Source organism: Symphalangus syndactylus, chromosome 17 (genome assembly GCF_028878055.3).
Source record: "Symphalangus syndactylus isolate Jambi chromosome 17, NHGRI_mSymSyn1-v2.1_pri, whole genome shotgun sequence".
Lineage (NCBI taxonomy): Eukaryota > Metazoa > Chordata > Mammalia > Primates > Hylobatidae > Symphalangus > Symphalangus syndactylus.
This window is the reverse complement of record NC_072439.2, coordinates 17,233,259-17,260,556: the sequence shown is the minus strand read 5'-3', so window position 1 is coordinate 17,260,556 and position 27,298 is coordinate 17,233,259. Positions and strand designations below refer to the sequence as shown.

The 27,298-nt window shown below is 54.3% G+C and overlaps 1 protein-coding gene across 2 annotated transcripts; it reads left to right on the top strand.

Moving 5' to 3' along the window:
- The first annotated feature begins 6,121 nt into the window (after positions 1-6,121).
- BCAM (basal cell adhesion molecule (Lutheran blood group)) lies at positions 6,122-19,984 on the top strand. Of its 2 annotated transcripts, none has more exons than XM_063620042.1 (15): positions 6,122-6,246; positions 8,270-8,391; positions 9,808-10,036; positions 10,123-10,193; positions 10,911-11,007; positions 11,099-11,281; positions 11,809-11,864; positions 12,261-12,417; positions 16,771-16,886; positions 16,990-17,131; positions 17,305-17,441; positions 17,595-17,739; positions 17,831-17,975; positions 19,276-19,393; positions 19,487-19,984. In XM_063620042.1, the coding sequence occupies exons 1-15, from the start codon at positions 6,165-6,167 to the stop codon at positions 19,490-19,492; spliced, it is 1,806 nt and encodes a 601-aa protein (XP_063476112.1). In that variant the 5' UTR covers positions 6,122-6,164; the 3' UTR covers positions 19,493-19,984. The 2 variants fall into 2 exon arrangements, with proteins under 2 accessions (XP_063476112.1, XP_055105558.1); XM_055249583.2 differs by having other exon boundaries at positions 11,809-11,945.
- Positions 19,985-27,298: the final 7,314 nt, after the last annotated feature.

The following is a 27,298-nucleotide window of genomic DNA, read 5'->3' as shown; positions in this document are numbered from 1 at the left end:
AAGAAAGAGAAAGAAAGAAATAAGAAAAAGAAAAGGAAAGAGAAATAATTATCACAAGCAACAGACGCTACCTCGGGCAGAAAGGGAATTTATTGAGAGGATTTGGGGTCACTCACAGAATCCCAGGAGTGAACTGGGGAATCAGGATTGGAAAGTGAGCAGGAAGAATACTGGCAACTGGCCAGCAATGGTAACCCAGCCACAGTGACACCACAGAACCGGTCTGATGAGGCCATGCTGGCGATGGCCACTGGACACTGTAGTTGTCTTGCTGCCTCTGCTGCCCCAGAAATAGGATATGGCTGCTGTTCTCATTAGCTGTTGCTGGTAATAAATCACTTCACAACTTAGCCGCAAATGACAGCAATCATTGCATTAAGTCTCATGCTTGCTGTGGGCTGGGATTTGAAGAAAGGCGTGGCTGGTTTGTTTTGGCTCAGGATGCAAACAAACGGTGCAATCAGTGATGCTTGCCACAGGGCGGCTGGGGATGCTGGACAAGTGGGCATCTCTCTGTGGTCTCAGGGCCTCCCCCACCATGTGGTCTCTGCACTGGCCAGCTTGGGCTTCCCCACAGCATGGCTGCCTCAAGGTAGTCAAACTTTATATGGCCACTGAAGACCCAGGCAGAAGCTGCATGGCCTTTTCTAGCTCATTTTGGGAGTTTCGCAACTTCACTTCAGCTGAATTCTGTTGGTTGCATGCAAGTCACCAAACTGCACAGATTTGAGAGGAAGGTGCCATAGACCCCAGCTCTTGATAGAAAGAGTATCAAGCTCTGATTGTGGAAACACATGTGGGATGAAAGACACTGTCACAACATGGCAAAACCCCATTCCTACAAAAAAAAAAAGATTTAACTAGGAGTGGTGTCACACACCTGTACTCACAGCTACCCAGAAGGCTGAGGTGAGAGGATCACTTGAGCCCTGGAGGACAAGGCTGCAGTGAGCCATGATCATGCCATTGCACTCCAACCTGGGTGACAGAGCAAGACCCTGTCTCAAAAAGAAAGAGATTGTTGTAGCCATCTTTGGAAAACAGAATCTCTCCCAGCTGCCATGCATGGCTGGAAGAGATGGCCGATTCCTGGTACTCAAAAGTGTGGAAGGATTTGCCAAGCTTAAGTCACCTTAGCTCCAACAGATGCAGGAAAGCAAACATCCATTCTTGTTGGCTTCAACAGTGGGCAACAGAGGCTTTCAGACAGTAGGAATTTCCTTAAATGTGGGAAGGGGCTGCAGAAGCTAGATAATCCTTCCGGCAAAATATCTACTATAGCCCACTCCTTTGGTTTTTTGTTGTTGTTGTGTTTTGTTTTTGAGACAAGGTCTCACTCTTTCACCCAGGCTGGAGTGCAGTAGCACGATCTTGGCTCATTGCGGCCTTCATCTCCCCAGTTCAAGCGATCCTCCCACCTCAGCCTCCCGAGTAGCTGGGACTACAAGCACAAACCACCACCACACGCCTTTAATATGTATTTTTTGTAGATACAGGGTTTTGCCATGTTGCCCAGGCTGGTCCCAAATTCCTGGGCTCAAGCGATCCGCCTGCCTCAGCCTCCCAAAGTGCTGGGATTGTAGGTATGAGCCACCACAGCTGGCTTTGAATGTTCAGTATCAATAGGCTCTTTGCAGAAGTTCTTATCGAAACTTTCCCTGCACAGCCGTCTCTTGTACAATCAAAAATGCATTCACACTGCCACCCAAGACAAAAAATTTCAATAGTTCCATTTTCCAGATCTGAGACTGGAATCAGGGAAGAACCATTCCCCTCCAAATGTGTCATTCTCCCCATATTCCGCAAGCTGTGAGCTAGTTGTAAAGTTAATCGTCACACGCTGTGTGAAAAATAATGGGATAAAATGTCAAGAAAAGTCAGCAGGGTGCTGTGGCTCCTGCCTGTAATCCCAACATTTTGGGAGGCTGAGGCTGGTGGATCACCTGAGGTCAGGGGTTCGAAACCAGCCTGGCCAACATGGTGAAAACCTGTCTCTACTAAAAATACAAAATTAGCCAGGCTTGGTGGCGCATGCCTGTAATCCCAGCTACTTGGGAGGCTGAGGCAGGAGAATCGCTTGAACCTGGGAGGCGGAGGTTGCAGTGAGCCAAGATCGTGCCATTGCATTCCAGTCTGGGCAACAAGAGTGAAACTCCATCTCAAAAACAATGAAAAGGTAAGTCTGGCCAACGGTGGTGGCCCACACCTGTAATCCCAGCACTTTGGGAGGCTGAGGTAGGAGGACCTCTTGAGCCCAGAGTTTCCGAAAAGATAAGCCTTGTTAGTTAAAATATATGAGGATATACACCTGCAGCAGCATGGATGGAATTAGAACTTTTTTTTTTTTTCTTTTTTGAGACTGAGTGTCGCTCTGTCACCCAGGCTGGGGTGCAGTAGCATGATCTCAGCTCACTGCAACCTCCACCTCCTAGGTTCAAGCAATTCTCCTGCCTCAGCCTCCTGAGTAGCTGGGATTACAGGCGCGTGCCACCACGTCTGGATAATTTTTGTATTTTTAGTAGAGATGGGGTTTCACCATGTTAGCCAGGCTGGTGTCAAACTCCTGATCTCATGATCCGCCCATCTCGGCCCCCCAAGTGCTGGGATTACAGGCGTGAGCCACCATGCCCCGCCTTAGAACGTGATTTAATTCAGTCCACAAATATTTACTCATCTCCTCCTCATGCCAAGCACTGTTCTAGACACAAGATACAGTGATGAACAAAAGCAAGTTACTGTTCTCTTGCACCTTAAATTCTGGATAAGATTAACAATAACAAATAACTAAATGTAATTTATCTGACAGCAATAAATGCTACCAAAGAAAATGTAAGATAAGAGAAATAAGGAGAGGCTGGGATAAAAGGAGTTGCCATTTTATTTTATTTATTTTATTTTATTTTATTTGAGACAGGGTCTCACTCTGTCACCTACGCTGGAGTTCAGTGGCACGATCATGGCTCACTGCAACCCTGACCTCCCAGGCTCAAGCAATCCTCACACCTCAGCCTCCCATTTAGCTGGGACTACACGCATGCACAACCACGCCCAGTTAATTTTTGTTTGTTTGTTTTTTTGTTTTTGAGATGAAGTCTCGCTCTTGTCCCCCAGGCTGGAGTGCAATGGCGCGATCTCGGCTCACTGCAACCTCCGCCTCCCGGGTTCAAGCAATTCTCCTCTCTCAGCCTCCCGAGTAGCTGGGATTACAGGCGCCTGCCACAACCCCTGGCTAATTTTTTTATTTTAAGTAGAGAGGGGGTTTCACCATGTTGGCCAGGCTGGTCTCGAACTCCTGACCTCAGGTGATCTGCCCACCTCGGCCTCCCAAAGTGCTGGGATTGCAGGTGTGGGCCACCATGCCCGGCCATTTTTATATTTTTTTGTAGAGACGCAGTTTCGCTATGTTGCCCAGGCTGGTCTCAAACTCCCGGGCTCAAGCAGTCCTCCCGCCTCAGGCTCCTAAATTGCTGGGATTACAGACATGAGTCCCTGCGGCTGACCTGGACCTCAGCTTTTACCCTAAATGAGACAGAAGTCATGGGAGGACCCTGGGGCAGAAGAGTGACATGAGTTGATTCACATTTAAAAGGAATCCTTCAGGCTGTTTTGTGAGAATAAATTACAGGGGACAAAGGCAGATGAACAAGACTAGTTTCTGCAAGTCTGCAAGGGGCCACGGCTGCTGTTTTGGTGTTTCTGACTTTTCTCCTTCATATACGTGCCGTAGAGTTCTCCTCCCTCACCCAGAACCTCAGATGGCTAGGTGGTTCTTCTTTTTTTTTTTTTTTTTGAGACAGAATTTCACTCTTGTTGCCCAGGCTGGAGTGCAGTGGCACGATCTCAGCTCACTGCAACCTCCACCTTCCAGATTCAAGCGATTCTCCTGCCTTAGCCTCCTGAGTAGCTGAGATTACAGGCATGTGCCACCATGCCCAGCTAATTTTGTATTTTTAGTAGAGATGCGGTTTCACCAGGTTGGTCAGGCTGGTCTCGAACTCCTGACCTCAGGTGATCCACCCACCTTGGCCTGCCAAAGTGCTGGGATTATAGGCGTGAGCCACTGCGCCAAGCCTCAGCTGGCTGGGTTCTTGAGGGAGGTGGAAGCGGGGGATGGCTGCTGAGAGGGCATGTACCAGGGTCCAGCCCAAACAGAAGGTGCACAGGCCGGGGACAGAAGAGCTAGGGTGTGGGTGTCGGCGCTCAGAGTGTGTGAGCTTGACAGCACCTGGGACTGTCTTGGAGTGCCGCCGCATTCCCCATGAGTGAGTTTGTATTGTGTATCCTGGGATGCTCCAGTCTGGGTGGAATCTGCACGTGAGCTTGTGTGCCTTGCAAACCTTCCCTGAGCACCTGCACTGTGTCTGGTCTTGTGCTGGGCGGGGTGCCCAGGGGAGGAGCCCTTAGCTCACCACAGTGATCAAGACATCCCTGGCCCTGCCCTCACAGGCTCACAGTCCACTGAGGGGGACAGACCCATCCCCAGCCAGGGACCCCCAGAGTGTGCAGGGCTCAGGTTGGGGAGCCCAGAGGGGGAAGGTGACCCAGCCAGGGAAGGCAGAGGGGACTTCCTGGAGGAGGGGATGGTACAGCTAATCCTAAAAGGTCATCTTTCCCCATGTAACAGTTGCTCTCTAGGATGGACGCAGTGGCTCATGCCTGTAATCCCAGCACTTTGGAAGGCGGGAGGATCACTTGAGCCCAAGAGTTGGAGACCAGCCTGGGCAACATAGTAATACCCTGTTTCTATTACCAAAAAAATACAAAAATTAGCTGGACATAGTAGCACAAGCCTATAGTCCCAGCTACTTGGGAGGCTGAAGTGGAAGGATTGCTTGAGCCCAGGCGGTTGAGGTTTCAGTGAGCTATGATTGTGCCCACTGCACTCCAGGCTGGGCAACAGAGTGAGACCCTGTCAAAAAAAAAAAAAAAAAAAAAAGTTGCTGTCCTGTGTGACCAGCGGATAAAGTAACCTTGACCAGTCTAATAACTCCCAGGCTGACCTGTAATCCAAGCCTTCTCTGTGTGTCTGAGCAGGCAAAGCCCAGCTCCAGGGCTACCTCAACCCCCAGGCTGATCAGAAGCCTGGGGAACCTCTCCCAGTGTGGCCAGCGACCCCCCACCCTCCCACGTTCTGACCACTGTCCTGGGCAACTAGTGACATCTAGTGGGGGATTTTGTCCCAGTCTGACCTGGCCTGTAGGGGCCTTGGGCGGTCGGACCTGTGACCCACCCTTCCTAGCAGTGGCTGGACTCCTCCCCCTTCCCGCAGGTGCCCTGGCCTCTTCCCCAGCCCTCCTCACCTGCTCCGGCCAGCCTGACTCCTCCCCTCCCCACAAGGTTGGGAGGGAATGAAGGAGAGAGCGGGAAGGAGGAAGGGAGGGTGGCATTCCTGGGATTCCCTGGATAGGGGGAAGAGTGGGAGGGCCTTCCATGGGTGAGCAAGCAGAGAGGGCACCCCGTACCCCACCCCCAGCTCCATCATCAAAGCGGCCTAGGAGGACCTGGATTTGAAGACCATTGAAGATAAGAGATTAAACCGGTTGATTCCAGGCTACTGGTCAGCCGAGGAAAGCAGCCCGGAGCACTGACCACAGGGGAAAACATCTCCGGGCATACTGGGAGCAGCTGCTGGGGGCCACTGATCAGGCTGCGGGGGTCACTGGTTGGACTGGGAGAGGCCAGTGCAGGCCACCCGGACGGCACGCTTGGGGCCTTTAGTTACACTGGGAGAGGCCATCGCAGGCCACAGGTTGCAGTGGGGTCCTCTGGTTAAAATCGACGATGCCAGCCCAGGCTGCTGGTCACAGTGGGGACGAGTCCCCAAGGCCCCTGGTCAGAATAACGAGGAGAGGGTCCGTGATTGCCTGGTGAGATCCCAGCTCGGGTCGCTGGCTACACTGGTCGATCAGGCCCCCCACTGCAGGCGCTGGTCAGTAAGCCCGGACAGCCCTAGGCTTGGGGGCGGACGAGCCCCGAGCCTGGCCCCGTGCACTGGGAGGTCCGCTCCGGGCAGTGGGAGGTCCTGGCCCCGCGCCCGGGGATGGGGGGACGAGGGGGGCCTGGAGGGCGGGGCGGGGCGGGGCTGCCGGGGGCGGGGCCTCTGGCTTCCAGCCCCGCAGTGGCCGAGCTGCAGCCGGGGCTCAGTCGCCGCCGCTGCCGTGAACATGGAGCCCCCGGACGCACCGGCCCAGGCGCGCGGGGCCCCACGGCTGCTGTTGCTCGCAGTCATGCTGGCGGCGCACCCAGGTATGGCTTGGGCTGAGGGCAAGGTGGGACTCGGGGGAGGCCCCTGGGGACCCCGGGAAAGCGAGGAGAAAGGGCTTTACCCTGACCCCAGGAAGCAAAATGTGGGGACCCCAAGGAGGAGAGATATGGGAGTGTTGGAAGCTACGCCTTCCAGTGAGAGATATGGGGACAGCCAGGCAGGAGAGCTGGGGATACCCAGGCAGTGGATCAGAGACAACCAGAGAAGTCAGCCCCCTTCCCACTCAGCACCCTGGAATCTGGGTCCCACCTGCCTCCTCCCTCAGACACTGGAATCTGGCCCCCAGCCCCTCTTTCCTCAGACCCAGGAGTCCAGGCCTCCAGTGGCTAGAATAGCTTCCCCCAGGGCACAGAGGATCAAAACCCCAGGGCTTCCTCCCCCAAAGGTCCTCAAGTTTTGAGAGGTCCAGGGACCCCGTAGAGAAGCGAGGACCATGTGTCCCCACACCAGCGATCCATACATATTTAGGAGTTTCCAGAGTCCAGTATAAAGAACCCGCCTCCCTCAGGAAAGGGCCGGAGCACCAGCCCTGGGCAGTGACAGTGGAACAAAGTGTTTCCAAGTGACAGGCCCCCTTCCTGGGGCCTCAGCTACATTTACACACCTGCATGGGGATAGAAGGAGAGGAGGCCCGGGGCGGCGGGGGTGGGGGGGGTGGGGGTGCTGGGGACAGAGGGACAGAGAGATGAGAGAGATTGGGGAAGAGGGAGGAACTCTCTGCCTCCACTTGTTGTCTGCAGCTCAGACCCAGCCTTAGGCACCAGCCTGGACCCCGTCACCCCTCCCTGGGGACAGGCTGGGGCCAGAGGTGAGCGCTTGGGAATCCAGGCCCCTGGCACACTCATGGTCAACAGTGGGTCCCCAGGGGTAGGACTGGGCCAGATTGAGCAGAGAAGGGAAGGGAGTTTCTAAGAAGCACTGAGAGCTGATGCCAGGATGCCAGCCCAGAGGGTGAGGGAGGGTGGTGGTTTTTCTGCAAGAGCTACTCCACCAGGCCCCAGCCTCCTCTTCCCTCTGATCCCAGGAGTCCAGGTGCCCAGCTTCCCGAGATCCTGGGCCCCAACCTTATCCTGTTGCAAGATGACTCAACTTATCCCGTTTGCTGTTGTAGCAAACAGAGAGGGGGGCCAAGAGGCGGTTGGGGGCTCTGGCTCCAGGCCGGGCAGGTCTCAGCCAGCCTGTCCCTCCCACATTCCTGAAACCTGCCCAGCCCTGTCCCCCCTCACCGCCCCCACACACCCATCCCGCCTAAGCTCCGGGCCCAGCCGCAGCCCACACCCCAGCCCCTCACTCATGGGAGAGCGGAAGAGACCCAGGGACTGAGTGGTCCCGGTGCAGAGAGAGGCAGAGACAGGGACAGAGATGGAGACCCAAGAGGAGAGACACACGCAAAGGTGGAGACCAGGATAGAGAGAGACATTTATCCATCATCATGGAGGTGGCCCTGCTCAGGGTGCTGGAGGCGAATGGCTGAGCCAGGCCTGGCCCTGCCCTGGGGGGTGGCGTGTGCTCTGTTGGGAGAAGCAAGGGCCAGTGCGGTATTACCCCAGGAGTGTTCAGCGGAGGCCACAGGGCCCTGTGCAGCCCAGAGGAGGAGCCCTGAGCTCTGCAAGTGCAGGGAGAGGGATTTGAGACCCAGAGATGCAGGGAGAAGGGATGGAGGGCGAAAGGATCTCAGGGAGGAGGGGCTGGGGCCTAGACTCCTGGGTCTGAGGGAGGAGGGGCTGAGGCCTGGACTCCTGGGTCTGAGGGAGGAGGGGACAGGGGCCCAGACTCCTGGGTCTGAGGGAGGAGAGGCTGGCACCTGGACTCATGGGTCTGAGGGAGGAGGGGACAGGGGCCCAGACTCCTGGGTCTGAGGGAGGAGAGGCTGGCACCTGGACTCATGGGTCTGAGGGAGGAGGGGTGGGGACCGGGACGCTTGTGTCTTGGGGGAGAGGGGACCCTGTCTGGAGGGCTTTTCTTGTTGGTGTGGTGGACGATAGCTCAGTTGCCCTCTTGCAGATGCCCAGGCGGAGGTGCGCTTGTCTGTGCCCCCACTGGTGGAGGTGATGCGAGGAAAGTCTGTCATTCTGGACTGCACCCCTACGGGAACCCACGACCATTATATGCTGGAATGGTTCCTTGTGAGTGCTTGGGGCTGGGGGGCCTGGAGTCTGGGCACAGCAGGGCAGCAAAGGTTCATTGTCTCATCAGTGCCTAAGGCCTGTAGAGATCCACCAAGCCACACTCCTTGTTACAGATGGGGTCACTGAGTCCCACTGAGGGGAAGGGATCTGCAAGGTGCCCCGTGTCTAGGCACAGCCGAGTCTAGAAGGACATTGACCTGCTCTGGACTGCGGGCTCTTGAGAGAGAGGACAGAGATAGACACCAAGAAAGCAGAAGCCGGGCGCGGTGGCTCACGCCTGTAATCCCAGCACTTTGGGAGGCCCAGGCGGGTGGATCACCTGAGGTCAGGAGTTCGAGACCAGCCTGGCCAACATGGCGAAACCCCGTCTCTACAAAAATACAAAAATTAGCTGGGCGTGGTGGCGGGCACCTGTAATCCCAGCTACCCAGGAGGCTGAGGTAGGAGAATCGCTTGAACCTGGGAGGCGGAGGTTGCAGTGAGCCGAGATCGCGCCATTGCACTCCAGCCTGGGCAAAAAGAGCAAAACTCCATCTCAAAAAGAAAAAGAAAAAAAGAAAGCAGGAGACTCGAGGGGTCAGGGAGGGCTAAAGAGGAGAGAAGACCAGGCGCGGTGGCTCACGCCTGTAATCCCAGCACTTTGGGAGGCCGAGGTGGGTGGATCACGAGGTCAAGAGATCGAGACCATCCTGGCTAACACGGTGAAACCCCGTCTCTACTAAAAATACAAAAAAAAAAAAAAATTAGCCGGGCGAGGTGGCAGGTGCCTGTAGTCCCAGCTACAAGGGAGGCTGAGGCAGGAGAATGGCGTGAACCCCGGGGGGCGGAGCCTGCAGTGAGCCGAGATCGCGCCACTGCACTCCAGCCTGGGTGAAAGAGCGAGACTCCGTCTCAAAAAAAAAAAAAAAAAAAAGAGATCAAGACTGTCCTGACCAACATGGTGAAACCCCGTCTCTACTAAAAATACAAAAATTAGCCGGGCGTGATGGCATGTGCCTGTAATCCCAGCTACTCAGGAGGCTGAGGCAGGAGAATCGCTTGAACCTGGGAGGCGGAGGTTGCAGTGAGCCGAGATCGAGCCACTGCTCTCCAGCCAGGCGACAGAGCAAGACTCCATCTCAAAAAAAAAAAAAAAGAGGAGAGAAAATGAGAGACAAGTGGGAGAGGGAGAGATGGAGAGGAGGAGGGATGGGACCGGAATGAGATGGAGAAAAGGAGACAGGAAAAATCAAGAACTGATAGGGAATGGGGGCAGGAGAAGGGGAAGCGGGGGAGGGACAGAGGGACCAGGGAGACCCATAACAAGAGGAAAAGAGGCAGAGCCAGGAGCTGCAGAGAGAAAGGGCCCAGAGAGAGAGAGAGACTGAGGAGCGCTGGGACACCCGGAGCTGAGAGCCTGCCCCGCGCCCGCAGACCGACCGCTCGGGAGCTCGCCCCCGCCTAGCCTCCGCCGAGATGCAGGGCTCTGAGCTCCAGGTCACAATGCACGACACCCGGGGCCGCAGTCCCCCATACCAGCTGGACTCCCAGGGGCGCCTGGTGCTGGCTGAGGCCCAGGTGGGCGACGAGCGAGACTACGTGTGCGTGGTGAAGGCAGGGGCGGCAGGCACTGCCGAGGCCACCGCGCGGCTCAACGTGTTTGGTAAGTGTCCACGGGCATCCCCCGAAGGGAGGCAGGCAGGGAGAGGCGCAGGGCACGGGCTCCTGACGTGAACGTCTTCTTCACAGCAAAGCCAGAGGCCACTGAGGTCTCCCCCAACAAAGGGACACTGTCTGTGATGGAGGACTCTGCCCAGGAGGTACTCTCGGGTGGACCTTGGTCCCAGGGTCCTGGAGGAGGAGGGGACAGGGCCCTGGACTCCTGGGTCTGAGGGAGGAGGGGCTGGAGACCCCTGGGTAATACAGGAGGAGGGGCAAGGCCAGGCGAGGTGGCTCATGCCTGTAATCCCAGCATTTTGGGAGGCAGAGGCAGGCGGATCACCTGAGGTCAGGAGTTCCAGACCACCCTGGCCAACATAATGAAACCCCCTCTCTACTAAAGATACAAAAATTAGCCGGGCGTGGTGGTGTGCAACTGTAATCCCACCTGCTCGGGAGGCTGAGGCAGGAGAATCACTTGAACCCAGAAGGCAGAGGCTACAGTGAGCTAAGATCACACCACTGCACTCCAGCCTGGGCCACAGAGCGATACTCTGTCTCAAAAAAAAAAAAAAAAAAAAAGAAGACGAAGAAAAGAAAAATAAAAGAAAAAAAAAGAAGGGGCAGAGGGGGAAGACTTCTGTGTCCTGGGAAGGAGAGAGGTGGGGGACCCAGAATCCTTGGTCCCTGGAGGATGGTGCTGGAGGCCTGGACTCTTTAGTCTGAGTCGGGGACTAGGAATTCGGACTCCTGGGTCCTGGGAGAGTTGGGAGTTAAGAGCCTGGCTCCTGAGTCTGAGTGGGGAGAACTCCTGAGAGAGGAGCCCCGAATTCGGAGTCCCAGCTCCAAGCCCAGGGCCGTGCCTGTGTCTGCCTCAGATCGCCACCTGCAACAGCCGGAACGGGAACCCGGCCCCCAAGATCACGTGGTATCGCAACGGGCAGCGCCTGGAGGTGCCCGTAGAGATGAACTCAGGTGAGCAGCGCGGGAGCGCGGCAGGACGTGGGCTGGGGTGGGTGGCAGGGCTAGGGCCTGGCTGACTGCCACCTCCTCCGATCTCTCCCAGAGGGCTACATGACCAGTCGCACTGTCCGGGAGGCCTCGGGCCTGCTGTCCCTCACCAGCACCCTCTACCTGCGGCTCCGCAAGGATGACCGAGATGCCAGCTTCCACTGCGCCGCCCACTACAGCCTGCCCGAGGGCCGCCACGGCCGTCTGGACAGCCACACCTTCCACCTCACCCTGCACTGTGAGTCTGTGCTGGCCTTTGACCTCTGACCTCAGGCTCCACACCTCATGAGGCCTGACCCTCCACCTGGTGGCCTCACACTCCCCTCTGACCCTCTACCTCCCTACTTCATGCTAAAAAAAATGTGCTAGTGCTGGCCACTGACCTCTGACCTCAATTGGTCGCACAAGCCCCATCCTGACCTCTGACCTCCGACCTCCACTTAGCACCCTGGACCTCATGGAGTTTATGACTAAATGGTGCTTTCCACCTTCTCACACTGAATCGGGTCCCCCTGTGACATCTGGCTCCAAGTCTCACACTGACCCATCACCCCGGACCTCTGACTCTTGACCTATACTCTTAGTTTATTTCAACCTCTGAACTCTGGCGCTCGGAATAAGTGTGAACCTGAGGCTTGAAACCTATGACCCCTAACCTTTGACCCGCCATAACCCTCACCTGGGATGCAGGGCAGACCTCTCGCCTGTCCTCTAGCCTTGACCCTTCCCCTGATCACAATTCCCATCTCCCTGCCCTTCCCTTAGATCCCACGGAGCACGTGCAGTTCTGGGTGGGCAGCCCGTCCACCCCAGCAGGCTGGGTACGCGAGGGTGACACTGTTCAGCTGCTCTGCCGGGGGGACGGCAGCCCCAGCCCGGAGTATACGCTTTTCCGCCTTCAGGTGACCCACCCAAGGGTCCCTCTGGGATCCACACCCCAGCCCCTGACCTCTGTGACCTACTAACCGGCATGTCTTCTAATGTGGGACCTGGGAGGCCCCATGGTTTAGGCAGCCACCTGATCTGGTGGCCCACGAACTAAAAGGACCTCTGACCCCTGATTTGATAGAGCCAGCACTTAGCATGCCACCTGACTTGATGACCCCTGACCCCTGATTCTGGCTTAGCATGACACTAACCTGGTGGCTTCTGACCTAGCATAAGCCCGCTGAACTGGGGTGGCTTCTGAGCCTGGTTCCTCGTCGCCCGTCTCTCAGGACGAGCAGGAGGAAGTGCTGAATGTGAATCTCGAGGGGAACTTGACCCTAGAGGGAGTGACCCGGGGCCAGAGCGGGACCTACGGCTGCAGAGTGGAGGATTACGACGCGGCAGATGACGTGCAGCTCTCCAAGACGCTGGAGCTGCGCGTGGCCTGTGAGAGCCCTGGGGGAACGGGCAGGCAGGAGGGGCCCTGGCATCAGTGCCTCTGCGCCCTGCTCCCTATAGCCCTGAAGTTGCTCCGTCATCCCAAACACTCTGCCTTCAACCCTTTCTCTGCATTTCTTGTTTTGTTTTGTTTTGTTTTGTTTTGTTTTGTTTTGTTTTGTTTTGTTTTGTTTTGTTTGTGACGGAGTCTTGCTTTTGCCACCTAGGCTGGAGTGCAATGGCGCAATCTTGGCTCACGGCAACCTCCACCTCCCAGGTTCAAGCAATTCTCCTGATTCAGCCTCCCAAGTAGCTGGAACTACAGGCATGTGTCACCACACCCAGCTAATTTTTTGTATTTAGTAGAGACGGGGTTTCACCATGTTGGTCAGGCTGGTCTCGAACTCCGGGCCTCAGGTGATCCACCCACCTCAGCCTCCCAAAGTGCTGGGATTACAGGTGTGAATCACTGCTCCTGGCCTTTCTCTGCATTTCTATGGTGTTTGTCCTGGTTCTCTGAGCCGCCGCCCCCATCCCCCCTAATCTATCCCACACAAGGCAGCCAGAGAGCTCTTTTTTTTTTTCTAATTTTTATTATTTTTTTTAGAAATAGGGTCTTGGTCTGTTGTCCAGTCTCGAGTGCAGTGCCATAATCGCAGCTCACTGCAGCCTTGACCTCCTGGGCTCAAGTGATCCTCCCGCCTCAGCCTCCCAAGTAGCTAAGACCACAGGCACACACGCCACCACACCTGGCTAAATTTTTTTTTTTTTTTTTTCAGAGACAGGACCTGGCTATATTGCCCAGGCTGGTCTTGAACTCCTCATGTGATCCTCCTGCCTTGCTCTCCCAAAGTGCTGGGATTACAGGAGTGAGCCACCGCATCTGGTCGAGAGCTCTTTCCGTAGCACAAACCTGACCCTCCTCTGCTCAGAATCTGCCATGGCTCCCCAGTACCCTTTGGAGAAGCCCAGGTGTCTCACCACGGCCTTCAAGGTCCACCTGTCCAGCTCCACCATTAGCTGATCCTTCTCCTCAGTCAAGGTTATCTCCTCATCACCCCCCAGGCTCCTCTGGTTCCTACCTTCACTGTCCATCCTCCCTACTGTCTATTTCTCACCAATCCCTTGAATCCCAGGCTTCTAAGAACGCTTTTCAGTTCACTTGCATCCAGACCCTGGGGAAAGGCTGTATTCTCCCTTGGCACTTCTTGCATATCTCTTCCTGGGGTAGACCCTGCGCCAGATGCTGGGGACACATCTGTGAACAAGACAGACCACCCCTGTTATTTCAGTACGGGAGACAGATGGTAAATGCTAACTAAGCCCTTTCGTAACAATAGTGTATCTACAGGTGATATCACCAGTGAGAGAAAGCAGGAGAGGGGATTATTTTAGGTGGCGGGTGTTGCAGTCTGCTTTCCTGGGAAGCAGATTCTGACTTGTATGTTTTCAGGCAAGAAGTTTACGGGAATTACCCTGGGATCCGCACCTCTTGGGTCTAAGGAGGTAAAGGAAGCAAGATTTGGCAAGGGGAGAAGTTGGACTGAAGTCTAAAGAAGGCCTCGGGCTGGGTGCAGTGGCTCATGCCTATAATCCCAGCACTTTGAGAGGCCAAGGCAGGAGGATTGTTTGAGCCCAGGAGTTCGAGGCCAGCCTGGGCAACAGAGGGAGACCCCATTTGCACACGCACACACAAAAATTAAAAATTAGCCAGGCATAGTGGCACACACCTGTAGTCCCAGCTACTCGGAGGCCCAGGTGGGAGGATCACGTGAGTCTGGAAGGTTGAAACTGCAGTGAGCCAAGATTGTGCCACTGCACTCCAGTCTGAGCAACAGAGAAAGACCCCGTCTCAGAAAAAATAAAAAAGTAGTCCGGGCCCCGTGGCTCGTGCCTGTAATCCCAACACTTTGGGAGGCCAAGGTGGGTGGATCACCTGAGGTCAGGAGTTAGAGACCAGCCTGGCCAACATAGTGAAACCCCCTCTCTACTAAAAGTTAGCCGGGTGTGGTGGCACGCACCTGTAATTCCAGCCACTCAGGAGCCTGAGGCAGGAGAATCGCTTGAACCCAGGAGGCGGAGGTTGCAGTGAACCGAGATCATGCCATTGCACTCCAGCCTGGGCAAGAGAGTGAGACTGCGTCTCAAAAATAATAAAATAAAGAAAGAGGGCCTCGGTCAGCCCCACGGGGCACTTGGAATCCAGGATGGCCCTTCACAGTTGTCCCCAGTAGGGGTGAGGGGGCTGGGCCTTAATAACCCGTACATCAGCCAGTCCTCAGAGGTGTGCTGGCCTTAGGCAAGGGGCTCTCAGCAGCTGAGGCAGTTCCCAGAGAGGGCTGACAGCTGCGGGCTGACAGCTGTCATCCTTCTCAGCAGCTGGTGGAATAAGTCCTTCCGTGCTGTAGGAAAGATCTGGGTGTCTACAATAGGGGAGGTCAGGGAAGCCTCTGAGAAGAGACATTTGAGTGAGAAACCAGAGTGGACTCAGAAACGCAGAGGGGAGCCAGGCACGGTGGCTCAGACCTGTAATCCCAGCACTTTGGGAGGCCGAGGTAGGTGGATCACCTGAGGTCAGGAGTTTGAGACCAGCCTGGCCAACATGGTGAAACCCCGTCTCTACTAAAAATACAAAAATTAGCCAGGCATGATAGCTGGTGCCTGTAATCCCAGCTACCCAGGAGACTGAGGCAGGAGAATCACTTGATCCTGGGTGGCGGAGGTTGCAGTGAGCTGAGATCGTGCCACTGAACTCCAGCCTGGGTGACAGAGCAAGATTCTGTCTCAAAGAAAAAAGAAATTGGCCGGGCACTGTGGCTCACGCCTGTAATCCTGCACTTTGGGAGGCCGAGGCGGGCGGATCATGAGGTCAGGAGTTTGAGACCATCCTGGCTAACACGGTGAAACCCCATCTCTACTAAAAATACAAAAAATTAGCTGGGCATGGTGGTGGGCACCTGTAGTCCCAGCTACTCGGGAGGCTGAGGCGGGAGTGAACCCAGGAGGTGGAGCTTGCAGTGAGCCGAGATCCTGCCACTGCACTCTAGCCTGGGTGACAGAGCCAAACTCTCAAAAAAAAAAAAAGAAAAAAAGAAAAAAGGAAAGAAATGCAGAGAGCTACAAGAAGAGCACTGCAAGCAGAGTGAGCAAGTGCAAAGGCCCTGAGGCAGGCCCCACCTTGGTCTACTCAAGAAAAACAGCAAGAGAACGGGGTAGCTGGGAGCACAGGAGGAATGGGGAAGAGTGGGAGATGGTTCAAGAGGTGGGTGAGGGCCAGACCAGGCAGCATCTCTTAGGCACCCTCAAGAAGTTTGGCCTGGATGCCAAGGGTACTGGGGAGCCACTGCAGGGTTTTGTGCAGAGGGGAGGGATGACCAGTGGGTGGTTTTTTTTTTTTTTTTTTTTTTGAGTCAGAGTCTCACTCTGTTGCCCAGGCTGGAGCGCAGTGGCATGATCTCGGCTCACTGCAACCTCCACCTCCCGGGTTCAAGCGATTCTCCTGCCTCAGCCTCCCAAGTAGCTGGGACTATAGGCACGCACCACTATGCCCAGCTAACTTTTGGATTTTTAGTAGAAATGGGGTTTCACCATGTTGACCAGGCTGGTCTCGAACTCCTGACATCAGGTGATGCACCCGCCTCAGCCTCCCAAAGTGCTGGGGTTATAGGCATGAGCCACTGCGCCCAGCCTGACCAATGGATGTTTTAAAGAGGTCCCTCTGGATGCTCAGTGGAGGATGGACAAGAGGGAGGAGCAGGCTAGTGAAGATGTGGTCGGGACGGTCAAACCTGCGGCCAGAGATGGAAGGAAGCCAGAGCATTCATCCTGGGAGCAGACCAGATAAAGACTTGCTGAGGCCAGGAGCAGGGGCTCACACCTGTGATCCTAGCGCTTTGGGAGGTCAAGACAGGAGGATCACTTGAGGCCAGGAGTTTGAGACCAGCCTGGCCAACATAGCAACACCTTGTCTCTATTCAAAAACAAAACTTTGCAGAAAAGATGTTTGGGGGTAACAGGGAGGTTACCCCACGGGTTGGGGTTTGAGCAAAAGGTTTGGGTGCTAAAGTCACAGAAGGGACGCCTTCCACACCTAAGGTTATTCATTAACCTTGGGCTCAGATGTCAGCTCTGAAGAAAAGTAATCGACTCGGGCATGTATTTTGGAGTGAGACTGCTAGATTTTTGGTTGGAGGGCCTGGATGGGAGAATGGAGATTTCATGGAGATGGGGTAAAACAGGAGGAATACTTGCTGTTTTCTGCTTCTAACTGTCCATTCATGTTTGCACCCCCACAGCCCCTGGAGAGCCCCTAATTGAGTGGGTGGGGGCCTGGGAAGAGTGACAGACTGTCCCCTACTGCAGATCTGGACCCCCTGGAGCTCAGCGAGGGGAAGGTGCTTTCCTTACCTTTAAACAGCAGTGCAGTCGTGAACTGCTCCGTGCACGGCCTGCCCACCCCTGCCCTACGCTGGACCAAGGTGAGAGGGAAAGGAGCCCCCTCGGGCCCCGCACTCACACCCTCCTCTCTCCTCTCGCTCCTCGCCCTCTCACAACGTCCTCCTCCTCCTCTGCCCTTCCCAGGACTCCACTCCCCTGGGCAATGGCCCCATGCTGTCGCTCAGTTCTATCACCTTTGATTCCAATGGCACCTACATATGTGAGGCCTCCCTGCCCACAGTCCCGGTCCTCAGCCGCACCCAGAACTTCACGCTGCTGGTCCAAGGTTCAGGGGGCAGGGAGGGGGTGGGCTTGGATGGGGACAGTGTGGGGTGTGGGACCTGGACAGACAGGACGGGTCCCTGAGTCCCTGGCTGGGGACTCCGTCTTCTGCTGGATTCCTCTCTTCTCTCTCTCCCTCCTTTCCCTTCACTTTCTTCCCATCCCCACCACCCACAGGCTCGCCAGAGCTAAGGACAGCGGAAATAGAACCCAAGGCAGATGGCAGCTGGAGGGAAGGAGACGAAGTCACACTCATCTGCTCCGCCCGCGGCCAGCCAGAGCCCAAACTCAGCTGGAGCCAATCGGGGGGCAGCGTAAGGGACCTTCCTCTCCACCCTGAGCCCCCTCTCACTCATCCAAGTATCACGTCCTCCTTTCCACTTCCTGGGAGACTGGATGTCTTTCACCTCTGCCCTTGCCCCCACCCCTTGACCCCACCAGCCGGGGCCTGATCGGAGCCTCCACAGCCCGCAGAGCCAGTCCCCGGACAGCAGGGTTGGGTGAGCAGTTCTCTGACCCTGAAAGTGACCAGCGCCCTGAGCCGCGATGGCATCTCCTGTGAAGCCTCCAACCCCCACGGGAACAAGCGCCATGTCTTCCACTTCGGCACCGGTGAGTGACTGAGGTGGTGGCAAAGGAGCCAGGTGTGGGGCAGACAGAGTCCACTGCCTGACCCGTGCCTCTCTCCATCCTGTCCCTGCAGTGAGCCCCCAGACCTCCCAGGCTGGAGTGGCCGTCATGGCCGTGGCCATCAGCGTGGGCCTCTTGCTCCTTGTCGTTGCTATCTTCTACTGCATGAGACGCAAAGGGGGCCCCTGCTGCCGCCGGCGGCGGGAGAAGGGGGCTCCGTGAGTGGCCTGCTATCTGCAATGACCACCATAGCTTTACCCCATCCCCACCCTCAACCCCAAGCTCAACCCATAACCAACCTCAACCACATCTTATCCTCCACCCCGCATCCCACCACATCCACCTCCATCCCCAACCCATCCTCATCCCCAACTACAGCCCCAAACCCAACCCCAGACTAATCCACAGCCATCCCCAACTACAGCCCCAAACCCAACCCAGACTAATCCACAGCCATCCCCAACCCATCCTCATCCCCAACTACAGCCCCAAACCCAACCCAGACTAATCCACAGCCATCCCCAACCCATCCTCATCCCCAACTACAGCCTCAAACCCAACCCAGACTAATCCACAGCCATCCCCAACTACAGCCCCAAACCCAACCCAGACTAATCCACAGCCATCCCTGATTCCATCCTCGTCCCCAACTACAGCCCCAAACCCAACCCAGACTAATCCACAGCCATCCCCAACTACAGCCCCAAACCCAACCCAGACTAATCCACAGCCATCCCTGATTCCATCCTCGTCCCCAACTACAGCCCCAAACCCAACCCAGGGCCATTCCCAAACCCATCCCCAAGCCAAACTCAACGCCATCCCCTTCCCTAATCTCTCCTGCCCCTAGCTCAGCCTCATCCCCAACTCCATGCCTGTCTCCAATCCCAACCCTGCCCCCAATCTCCCCTCAACTCCAATCCATAACCCCCTTCAAACCGTCCTCATCTAAGCTCCCCTCCAGCCCTGGCCACATCCCCATCTTCCCCCAACCTCCAGCCCCAACACCCATCACCCCCCTGAGCTCACCCTTAACTCCAGTTTACCCTCCAATCCCATCTCTCACCATCCAGCCCTCACCTAGCCATTTCCCAACCCTAGTCCTCCACCATCCCGAAGCCAACTTCACCCATGTCCTCATCCCCAATCTTGTCCCCATTCCTGACTCCAAATCCAACCCCTAAGCCTCCCCAAGCCCCTCCTCATCTAACCTTATCTCCAGCCCCAACCACATGGCTGTCCTCACCCAATCCGTAACCATCCCAGACTGATCCCAAAGCCAACTCCAGCTACATTCCCATCTCCACCCCCAATAGCATCTGCATCCCCATGCCCAATCCTAACCCCAGTGCCATTACCAGCCCCTACCCCATCCCTATGCCATCCCCACCCAGCACACACCCATCCTCACCTCCATCCCCAGCCGCATCCTAGTCCCACCCACCCCCATCCTCAGTTCCTCCCCCTGCCGTGTGCACCTCCAACACTACGCCTCCGCCCGCTGCCTCCTCCCCACAGGCCTCCAGGGGAGCCAGAGCTGAGCCACTCAGGGTCGGAGCAGCCAGAGCAGACCGGCCTTCTCATGGGAGGTGCCTCCGGAGGAGCCAGGGGTGGCAGCGGGGGCTTCAGAGACGAGGTGGGTGAAGGCCTGGGCCCCTTGGTGAGAGGGACCTGCTGGGCAGTGGAGCACGCCCATGGGCACAGGCTGACCTCTCCATCCGCTCCCCAGTGCTGAGCCAAGAACCTCCTAGAGGCTGTCCCTGGACCTGGAGCTGCAGGCATCAGAGAACCAGCCCTGCTCAGGCCGCGCCCGCCCCCGCCTTCCCTCTTCCCTCTCCCTGCCCAGCTCTCCCTTCCTTCCTCTGCCGGCAAGGCAGGGACCCACAGCGGCTGCCTGCCTCCGGGAGGGAAGGAGAGGGAGGGTGGTTGGGTGGGTGGGAGGGGGCCTTCCTCCAGGGAATGTGACTCTCCCAGGCCCCAGAATAGCTCCTGGACCCAAGCCCAGGGCCTGGCCTGGGACAAGGCTCCGAGGGTCGGCTGGCCGGAGCTATTTTTACCTCCCGCCTCCCTTGCTGGTCCCCCCACCTGACGTCTTGCTGCAGAGTCTGACACTGGATTCCCGCCCCCCACCTCGCCCCTGGTCCCGCCCCTGCCCCCGCCCTACCTCTGCCCCACTCCATCATCTGTGGACACTGGAGTCTGGAATAAATGCTGTTTGTCACATCGACACTATGCTATGGCCAGAGCTTCCTCTGGGAGTAGGGAGGGGAAGGGCGATGCAGGTGATTCCCGCCTCTCAGCTGCCCCCCACCCCCTCCCCGTCCGTGCCCTTGCAAGACCTCAGAAGACGCCTGATGTCATGGAGAAGGAAATGAGACAGGGCTGGGCGCCGTGGTTCATTCTTGTAATCCCAGTTGTGGTGGCTCACGCCCATAATCCCAGCACTTTAAGAGGCTGACACTGGATGGTGGCTTCAGGCCAGGAGTTCAAGACCAGCCTGGGCAACATATCGAGACCCCATCGCTACAAATAATAATACTAATAATACAGAAATTAGCCAGGTGTGCCTATAGTCCCAGCTATTCAGGAGGCTAAGGTGGGAGGATTCATTGAGCCCAGGAATACGAGGTTACAGTGAGCTATGATCACGCCATTGCACTCCAGCCTGGGCGACAAAGCGAGACTTCATCTCTAAAAAAAAAGAAAAAGAGGCCAAGCTCAGTGGCTCAAACCTGTAATCCCAGCATTTTGGGAGACCAAGTCAGGCAGATCACTTTAGGTCAGGAGTTTGAGACCAGCCTGGCAACATGGTGAAACCCCGTCTCTACTAAAAATACAAAAAACTTAGCTGGGCATGATGGCGTGAGCCTGTAATCCCAGCTACTCGGGAAACTGAGGAGGAGAAAATCTTGAACCCAGGAGGCAGAGGTTGCAGTGAGCCGATATCGCGCCACTGCACTCCAGCCTGGGCGACAGAGTGAGACACTCCGTGAAAAGAAAAGAAAAAGAAATGACAGCATGAGAGCGAGTGAGCACGCAGAGGGTGACTTAGCTCACAGAGGGTGACTTAGCTGGCTGAGGGTGGACGGAAAGACGCCGGGTCCCAAGGGTGCTGGCTTGGCCCCCGAGGACCAGTGCCTGCCTGGAGGTGGGGTGCTGTCCCCTTAAGTAAAAGTTCCCAGTCTGTCTCTCCAGAGCCCCAGAGGGAATTGAAGCTGGGCGAGGAAAACTCCCTCTTAGCTGTAGAGTCGATAGAATTAGGGATGGAGCCACCTCCTCTGGGGAGGAGTCCCTGGGGAAAGGGGGGAGCTGGGAGGAATCCAGAGAAAAGGGGGCCTGGCGCAGAGAGGACACAGAGACATTACAAGGCCAAGAAAGAGGGACGTGAGAAAGGGATGGAAAGATTTAGGGGGAGGCAGGAGGGATGGGTTGGGAAGCTCCGAGAGAGCCCTGGAGTAAGAGACAAAAATAAATCTGGGGAGACAGAGAGACAAAAAGAGTAGTGGGCCAGGTCCAGTTGCTCATGCCTATAATCCCAGCACTTTGGGAGGCTGAGGCAGGAGGATCTCTTGAGGCCAGGGGTTTGAGACCAGCCTGATCAACATACCAAGACCCCATCTCTACAAAAAATAAAATATTAGCCGGGCATGGTGGCACACGACTGCAGTCCTCAGCACAGGCAAGAGGATCACTTGAGGCCAGCAGTTCAAGACCAGCCTGGGCAACATAGTGAGACCCCATCTCTACAAAAAAAAAAAAAAATTAGCAAGGCATGGTGGCAAACACCTGTGGTCCCTGCACTTTGGGTGACCAAGGCAGGTGGTTCACTTGAGGCCAGCAGTTCAAGACCAGCCTGGGCAACATAGCAAGACCACATCTCTGCATAATTTTTTTAAAGAGAAATACAGAGAAAGAAGAACTGGAGTTCAGAGAGATCATTGCAGTCAGAAAGGGAGAGAGGAAATGCAAGCAGCAGCCTAGAAGGATGGAGGAGGGTAGCGGGAGGTCAGCACGGGTGACTGGCTGGCGACCTCACCTCTCTGAGCCTTTCTTGTGCCTCGAGTGGGGATCAATTGCACTTTGGCCACGGCGGGCTGCTGCGAGGTGTCAGTGCACTCACACACCACCCAGGGCCTCCTAGCATTGCCTCCTAGCATTGCCTCTTCAAATCTCAGGCACACAACTCCACTGTCTGCTCTCAGTCGGCTTAGCCACAAAGTGGACAGAGTGGGATCTGTCACCACAGAAAATTGTTCGGATGCTACAGAAGCCTCCTTCCTGATAGGTTAACCAAGCAGCCTGCCCAAGCAGAAGAGCTCATGGGCCACGTTAAGGCGCTCAGATCCCATGGTTTATTGTTTGTTTTTCAACTGTGTGGTGGTAGGAAGTGCTCCTGGCGGTTTTCCCATGGCAATAATTTACTCCTTGATTTCACCCACCACTACTATGACAGCTTTCTCTACTGATTTACCAAAAATTGGGCTTTTCTTTGTCATTCTTTTTTTTTTTTTTTTTTTTTTTGGAGTGCAGTGGCAAAATCATAGCTCACTACCTCAAACTCGTAGGCTCAAGTGGTCCTCCTGGCTCAGCTTGTTCTGCAGCTAGAACCACAGGTACATGCCATCACACCCAGTTAAATTTTTATTTTTATTTTTTGTAGAGACGAGGTCTCAAACTCCTGGCCTCAAGCAATCCTCCTACACAAAGTGTTAGGATTACAGGTATGAGCCACCATACCCAGCCTAAAAAAAAATTTTTTTTTTTTTATTTTTTTGAGACAGGGTCTCACTCTGTCACCCAGGCTGGAGTTCAGTGGCGAGATCTCGGCTCACTGCAACCTCCACTTCCCAGGCTCAAGCGATTCTCCAGCCTCAGCCTCCTGAATAACTGAGTCTACAGGCATGAGCCACCAACTCCTGGCTAATTTTTGTATTTTTTGTTGAGACGGGGTTTCGCCATGTTGCCCAGGCTGGTCTTGAACTCTTGAGCTCAAAATGATCTGCTTGCCTTGGCGTCCTAAAGTGCTGGGATTACAGGCCTGAGCCATCGAGCCCGGCCTCTAAAAAACTTTGTATTAACAACTTACTTCCTCCAAAAAACTTGCAGTTCACACTCCTGTCAATGTGTGTGAGGTGCCCATTACTCCATACTTTGGCCGGCACTTGTAATTATCCTGTAAATTTTTGCCTACTTGATGGGTAACAAAATGGCTCTCATATTTGTTTCTTAATTTTTTTTTTTGTTGTTTTTTTGAGGCGCAGTTTCACTCCTGTTGCCCAGGCTGAAGTGCAATGGCACAATCTTGGCTCACCGCAACCTCTGCCCCCTGGATTCAAGGAATTCTCCTGCCTCAGCCTCCTGAGTAGCTGGGATTACAGGCACCCGCCACTACGCCCAACTAATTTTTTGTATTTTTAGTTGAGACGGGGTTTCACCGTGTTAGCCAGGCTGGTCTTGAACTCCTGACTTCGTGATTCACCCACCTCAGCCTCTCAAAGTGCTGGGATTACAGGCATGAGCCACTGTGCCCAGCCTAATTTTTGTATTTTTAGTAGAGATGGGGTTTCACCATGTTGGTCAGTCTGGTCTTAAAACTCCCGACCTCGGCGGGGCGCGGTGGCTCACGCTTGTAATCCCAGCACTTTGGGAGGCTGAGGCGGGCGGATCACGAGGTCAGGAGATCGAGACCACGGTGAAACCCCATCTCTACTAAAAATACAAAAAATTAGCCGGGCGTGGTGGCGGGCGCCTGTAGTCCCAGCTACTCGGAGAGGCTGAGGCAGGAGAATGGCGTGAACCCGGGAAGCGGAGCTTGCAGTGAGCCAAGATCGCGCCACTGCACTCCAGCCTGGGCGAGAGAGCGAGACTCTGTCTCAAAAAAAAAAAAACTCCCGACCTCAGGTGATCCACCTGCCTCAGCCTCCGAAAGTACTGGGATTACAGGTGTGAGCCACCGTGCCTGGCCGATAATTTGGTCTTGAGGTCCCTTTCATGAGCATGGCCACAGACTCTGGCTTTGCCCTGCCTGGGCTCCAGGGGATTAGATCATAAGTGTTTACAGTGTGCTTTTCAGCAGGCACATTGTAACTGTATCCTGGCAGGCAGCTCAATGCCTAAGTGTCTGACTTGTACACAGGTGTCCCTCTCACAGGAAATGTGTTTATACTGGCCAAGACCCTTGTGGCGCTTATCTGACCTGTGTCCAGTTTATTCCTAACCAGGAAAGAGATTAGATTCAGTTGTGTCAGTCAAGTGAGACACAAAGGAGGCAACTCAACAAAAGACATGAAATATCAGAAAGAGGCAGGGTGCAGTGGATCACGCCTATAATCCTAGCTCTTCAGGAGGCCAAGGCAGGAGGATCACTTGAGGCCAGGAGTTTGAGGCCAGCCTGGCCAACATAGCAAAACCCTGTCTCTACTAAAAATACAAAAATTAGCCCGGCGTGGTGGTGGGCACCTGTAGTCCCAGCTACTCAGGAGGCAGAGGCAGGAGAACCACTTGAACCCAGGAGGTGGAGGTTGCAGTGAGCCAAGATCACACCACTGCACTCCAGCCTGGGCGACAGAGGGAGACTCTGTCTCAAAAAATAAAAGAAGAAATAACAGAAGCAGAGGCTGGGCACAGTGCCTAACACCTGTAATCCTAGCACCCTGGGAGGCCAAGGCAGGAGGATCAGTTGAACTCAGGAGTTCAAGACCAGCCTGTGCAACATAGTGAGACCCTGTCTCTATTTAAAAATAAAAAATAGAAGAAGGAAAGATATAACAGAAGCAGTTTATTACTTATGGATCCCAGAGAGAAGAGAGCAGCACACTTCCCCGGGCCAGTGGGAAGGGGGCAGCTGCCTGAGACATGCAGGCTCAACCAGCAGGTGGAGAGAGACCCCCCAAAGCCTTTATTGGGGTCCAGGGCATGGCGGAGACGGAGTTCCCCAGGAGAGTTCTAACTGATGGGTTTAGAACAAGCAGGCACAAGAGTTCCATAGAGACACGCTGTGACGGAGGTTGTCATATCTGCACAGTCCATTCATTGGAGGTGTGGGGATCAGTACGGTGGGTCAAGTAGTTTGTATCTATCTAGCTGTCCCGTACAGAGATGGTCCCATACAGGAGGAGGTTAGATAAAGCTGACACCTTGATCAACTCCAGTAAGAAACTGGGAGGAGAGCCGGACATGATGGCTCACACCTGTAAACCCAGTGCTTTGAGAGGCTAAGGCAGGAGGATTGCTTGAGGCCAGGATTTTGAGACCAGCCTGGACAACATAATGAGACCCTGTCTCTAAAAAAGAAATAGAGAGAGAGAAGGAAGAAAGGCAGGGAGGGAGGGAGGAAGGACTGGGAGGAGGTGTAGAGCTGGAAACTGTGTCAAGGGTAACTAAGTCCAGATTTTGGCATAAGAAAGTTAAACTTATATTCAGAATGGATGCTAAAACAATATACAAGTATACAAATTCACCATAATGGCATATTAATTTTGTTTTCATTTGAATTTCTGTGACCTCTAGTGTGGAAGTGGTGTTTCTCCGTATGTTCATTGGCCATTTGCTTTTCTTGTTTGTGAACTGTCGTATACTCTTGCCTACTTTTCTCTTTGGTTTTTTTACCTTTTCTTATTAATTTGTAGGATCTCTCTACACACCAGGAATATTAACCTCTAATCTTATAAAGCTTTTATCTCAGACTGGGTACCGTGGCTCGCGCCTGTAATCCTACCACTTTGGGAGGACGAGGTGGGTGAATCACTTGAGTCCAGGAGTTCAAGACCAGCCTGGCCAACATAGCGAAACCCTGTCTCTACTAAAAACACAAAAAACTAGCCAGGCAGGGTGTAGCCAGGCATGCCTGTAATCCCAGCATTTTGAGACACCAAAGCAGACAGATCGCTTGAGCCCAGGAGTTCGAGACCAGCCTGACCAACATAGTGAAACCCTATCTCTATTAAAAATACAAAAAATTAGCCGGGCATGGTGGCGCACACCTATGATCCCAGCTACTCAGGACGCTAAGGCGGCAGGGTTGATTGAGCCCGGGAGTTCAAAGCTGCAGTGAGTCGTGATTGCACCACTGCACTCCAGTCTGTGTGACAGAGTGAGACCCTGTCTTTAGATAGATATAGACAGATGATAGATAGATGATAGATAGATAGATAGATAGATAGATAGATACATAGATGATAGATAGATAGATAGATGATAGATAGATGATGATGATAGATAGATAGATAGATAGATAGATAGATAGATAGATGATAGATAGACAGACATCCACATAGAGGCCAGGCGCGGTGGCTCACGTCTGTAATCCCAGCACTTTGGGAGGCCAAGGCGGGCAGATCACAAGGTCAGGAGATCGAGACCATCCTGGCTAATGCGATGAAACCCCGTCTCTACTAAAAATACAAAAAATTAGCCGGGCGTAGTGGCGGGCGCCTGTAGTCCCAGCTACTCCGGAGGCAGAGGCAGGAGAATGGCGTGAACCCGGGAGGCGGAGCTTGCAGTGAGCCGAGATCGTGCCACTGCACTCCAGCCTGGGTGACAGAGCAAGACTCCATCTCAAAAAACAAAACAAAAAAAAAACAAAAAAAAAAAGATATCCACATAGATACCTCAAACCTATTATGTCCCAAATCGACCTCCAGTCTTTCCTATTGCATAAATGGTATCCCTGCCCTCCAGCTGGGTGAGCCCAAAACTTAGAATTTATCCTGGATTCCTCCATTTCCTTTACCTCCCACTCACATAACCCAAAGGCACATCCCATGGGTCCCCTCGCATACAGCTCTCTTTCCTGACCACTTATCCCCTGGCTTCCCATATTCAATAAACCTTTTAACTCTATACCCTGCCACAGGGCATAGAGCTGCGGCTAGCTCTTTCTACAAATGGTTTCACGTCCATCAGTCAAAACATACATCTTCTTTCACCTGGATCAATGCACTTATAAAAGCAAACGCTCAACAGCAATCTTTGATGGCTCTAATACTCACATCAATTAAAAATTTAAACATTACCTTTCAGTCATCCTTCCCATCCTTTTAAAGTGGAATTCCTAAATCTAAAATGGTAAAAATTAAAAATAAAATAAAACACCAAGCTCATATGGCTCCATAAAATACAGAATAACTTTAAAATGTATCTTATAGGAGGGGCCGGGCGTGGTGGCTCACGCCTGTAATACCAGCACTTTGGGAGGCTGAGGCGGGCGGATCACGAGATCAGAAGATCGAGACCATCCTGGCTAACATGGTGAAACCCCGTCTCTACCAAAAATACAAAACATTAGCCGGGTGTGGTGGCAGTTGCCTGTAGTTCCAGCTACTCAGGAGGCTGAGGCAGGAGAATGGTGTGAACCCGGGAGGTGGAGCTTGCAGTGAGCCGAGATCATGCCACTGCACTCCCGCCTGGGTGACAGAGCAAGACTCCATCTCACAAAAAAAAAAAAAAAAAATTATCTTATAGGCAATACTGTCACTTGTCAATTCTCTCTCTCTTTTTTTTTTTTTTCTGAGACGGAGTCTCGCTCTGTCGCCAGGCTGGA

Coding starts and splice junctions, on each gene's coding strand:
- BCAM (XM_055249583.2), top strand. CDS start 6,165: ATGGAGCCCCCGGACGCACCGGCCCAGGCGCGCGGGGCCCCACGGCTG. Junction 11,008..11,098: donor GCCCGTAGAGATGAACTCAG/GTGAGCAGCGCG, acceptor GATCTCTCCCAG/AGGGCTACATGACCAGTCGC. Junction 17,442..17,594: donor GGAGCCAATCGGGGGGCAGC/GTAAGGGACCTT, acceptor GAGCCTCCACAG/CCCGCAGAGCCAGTCCCCGG.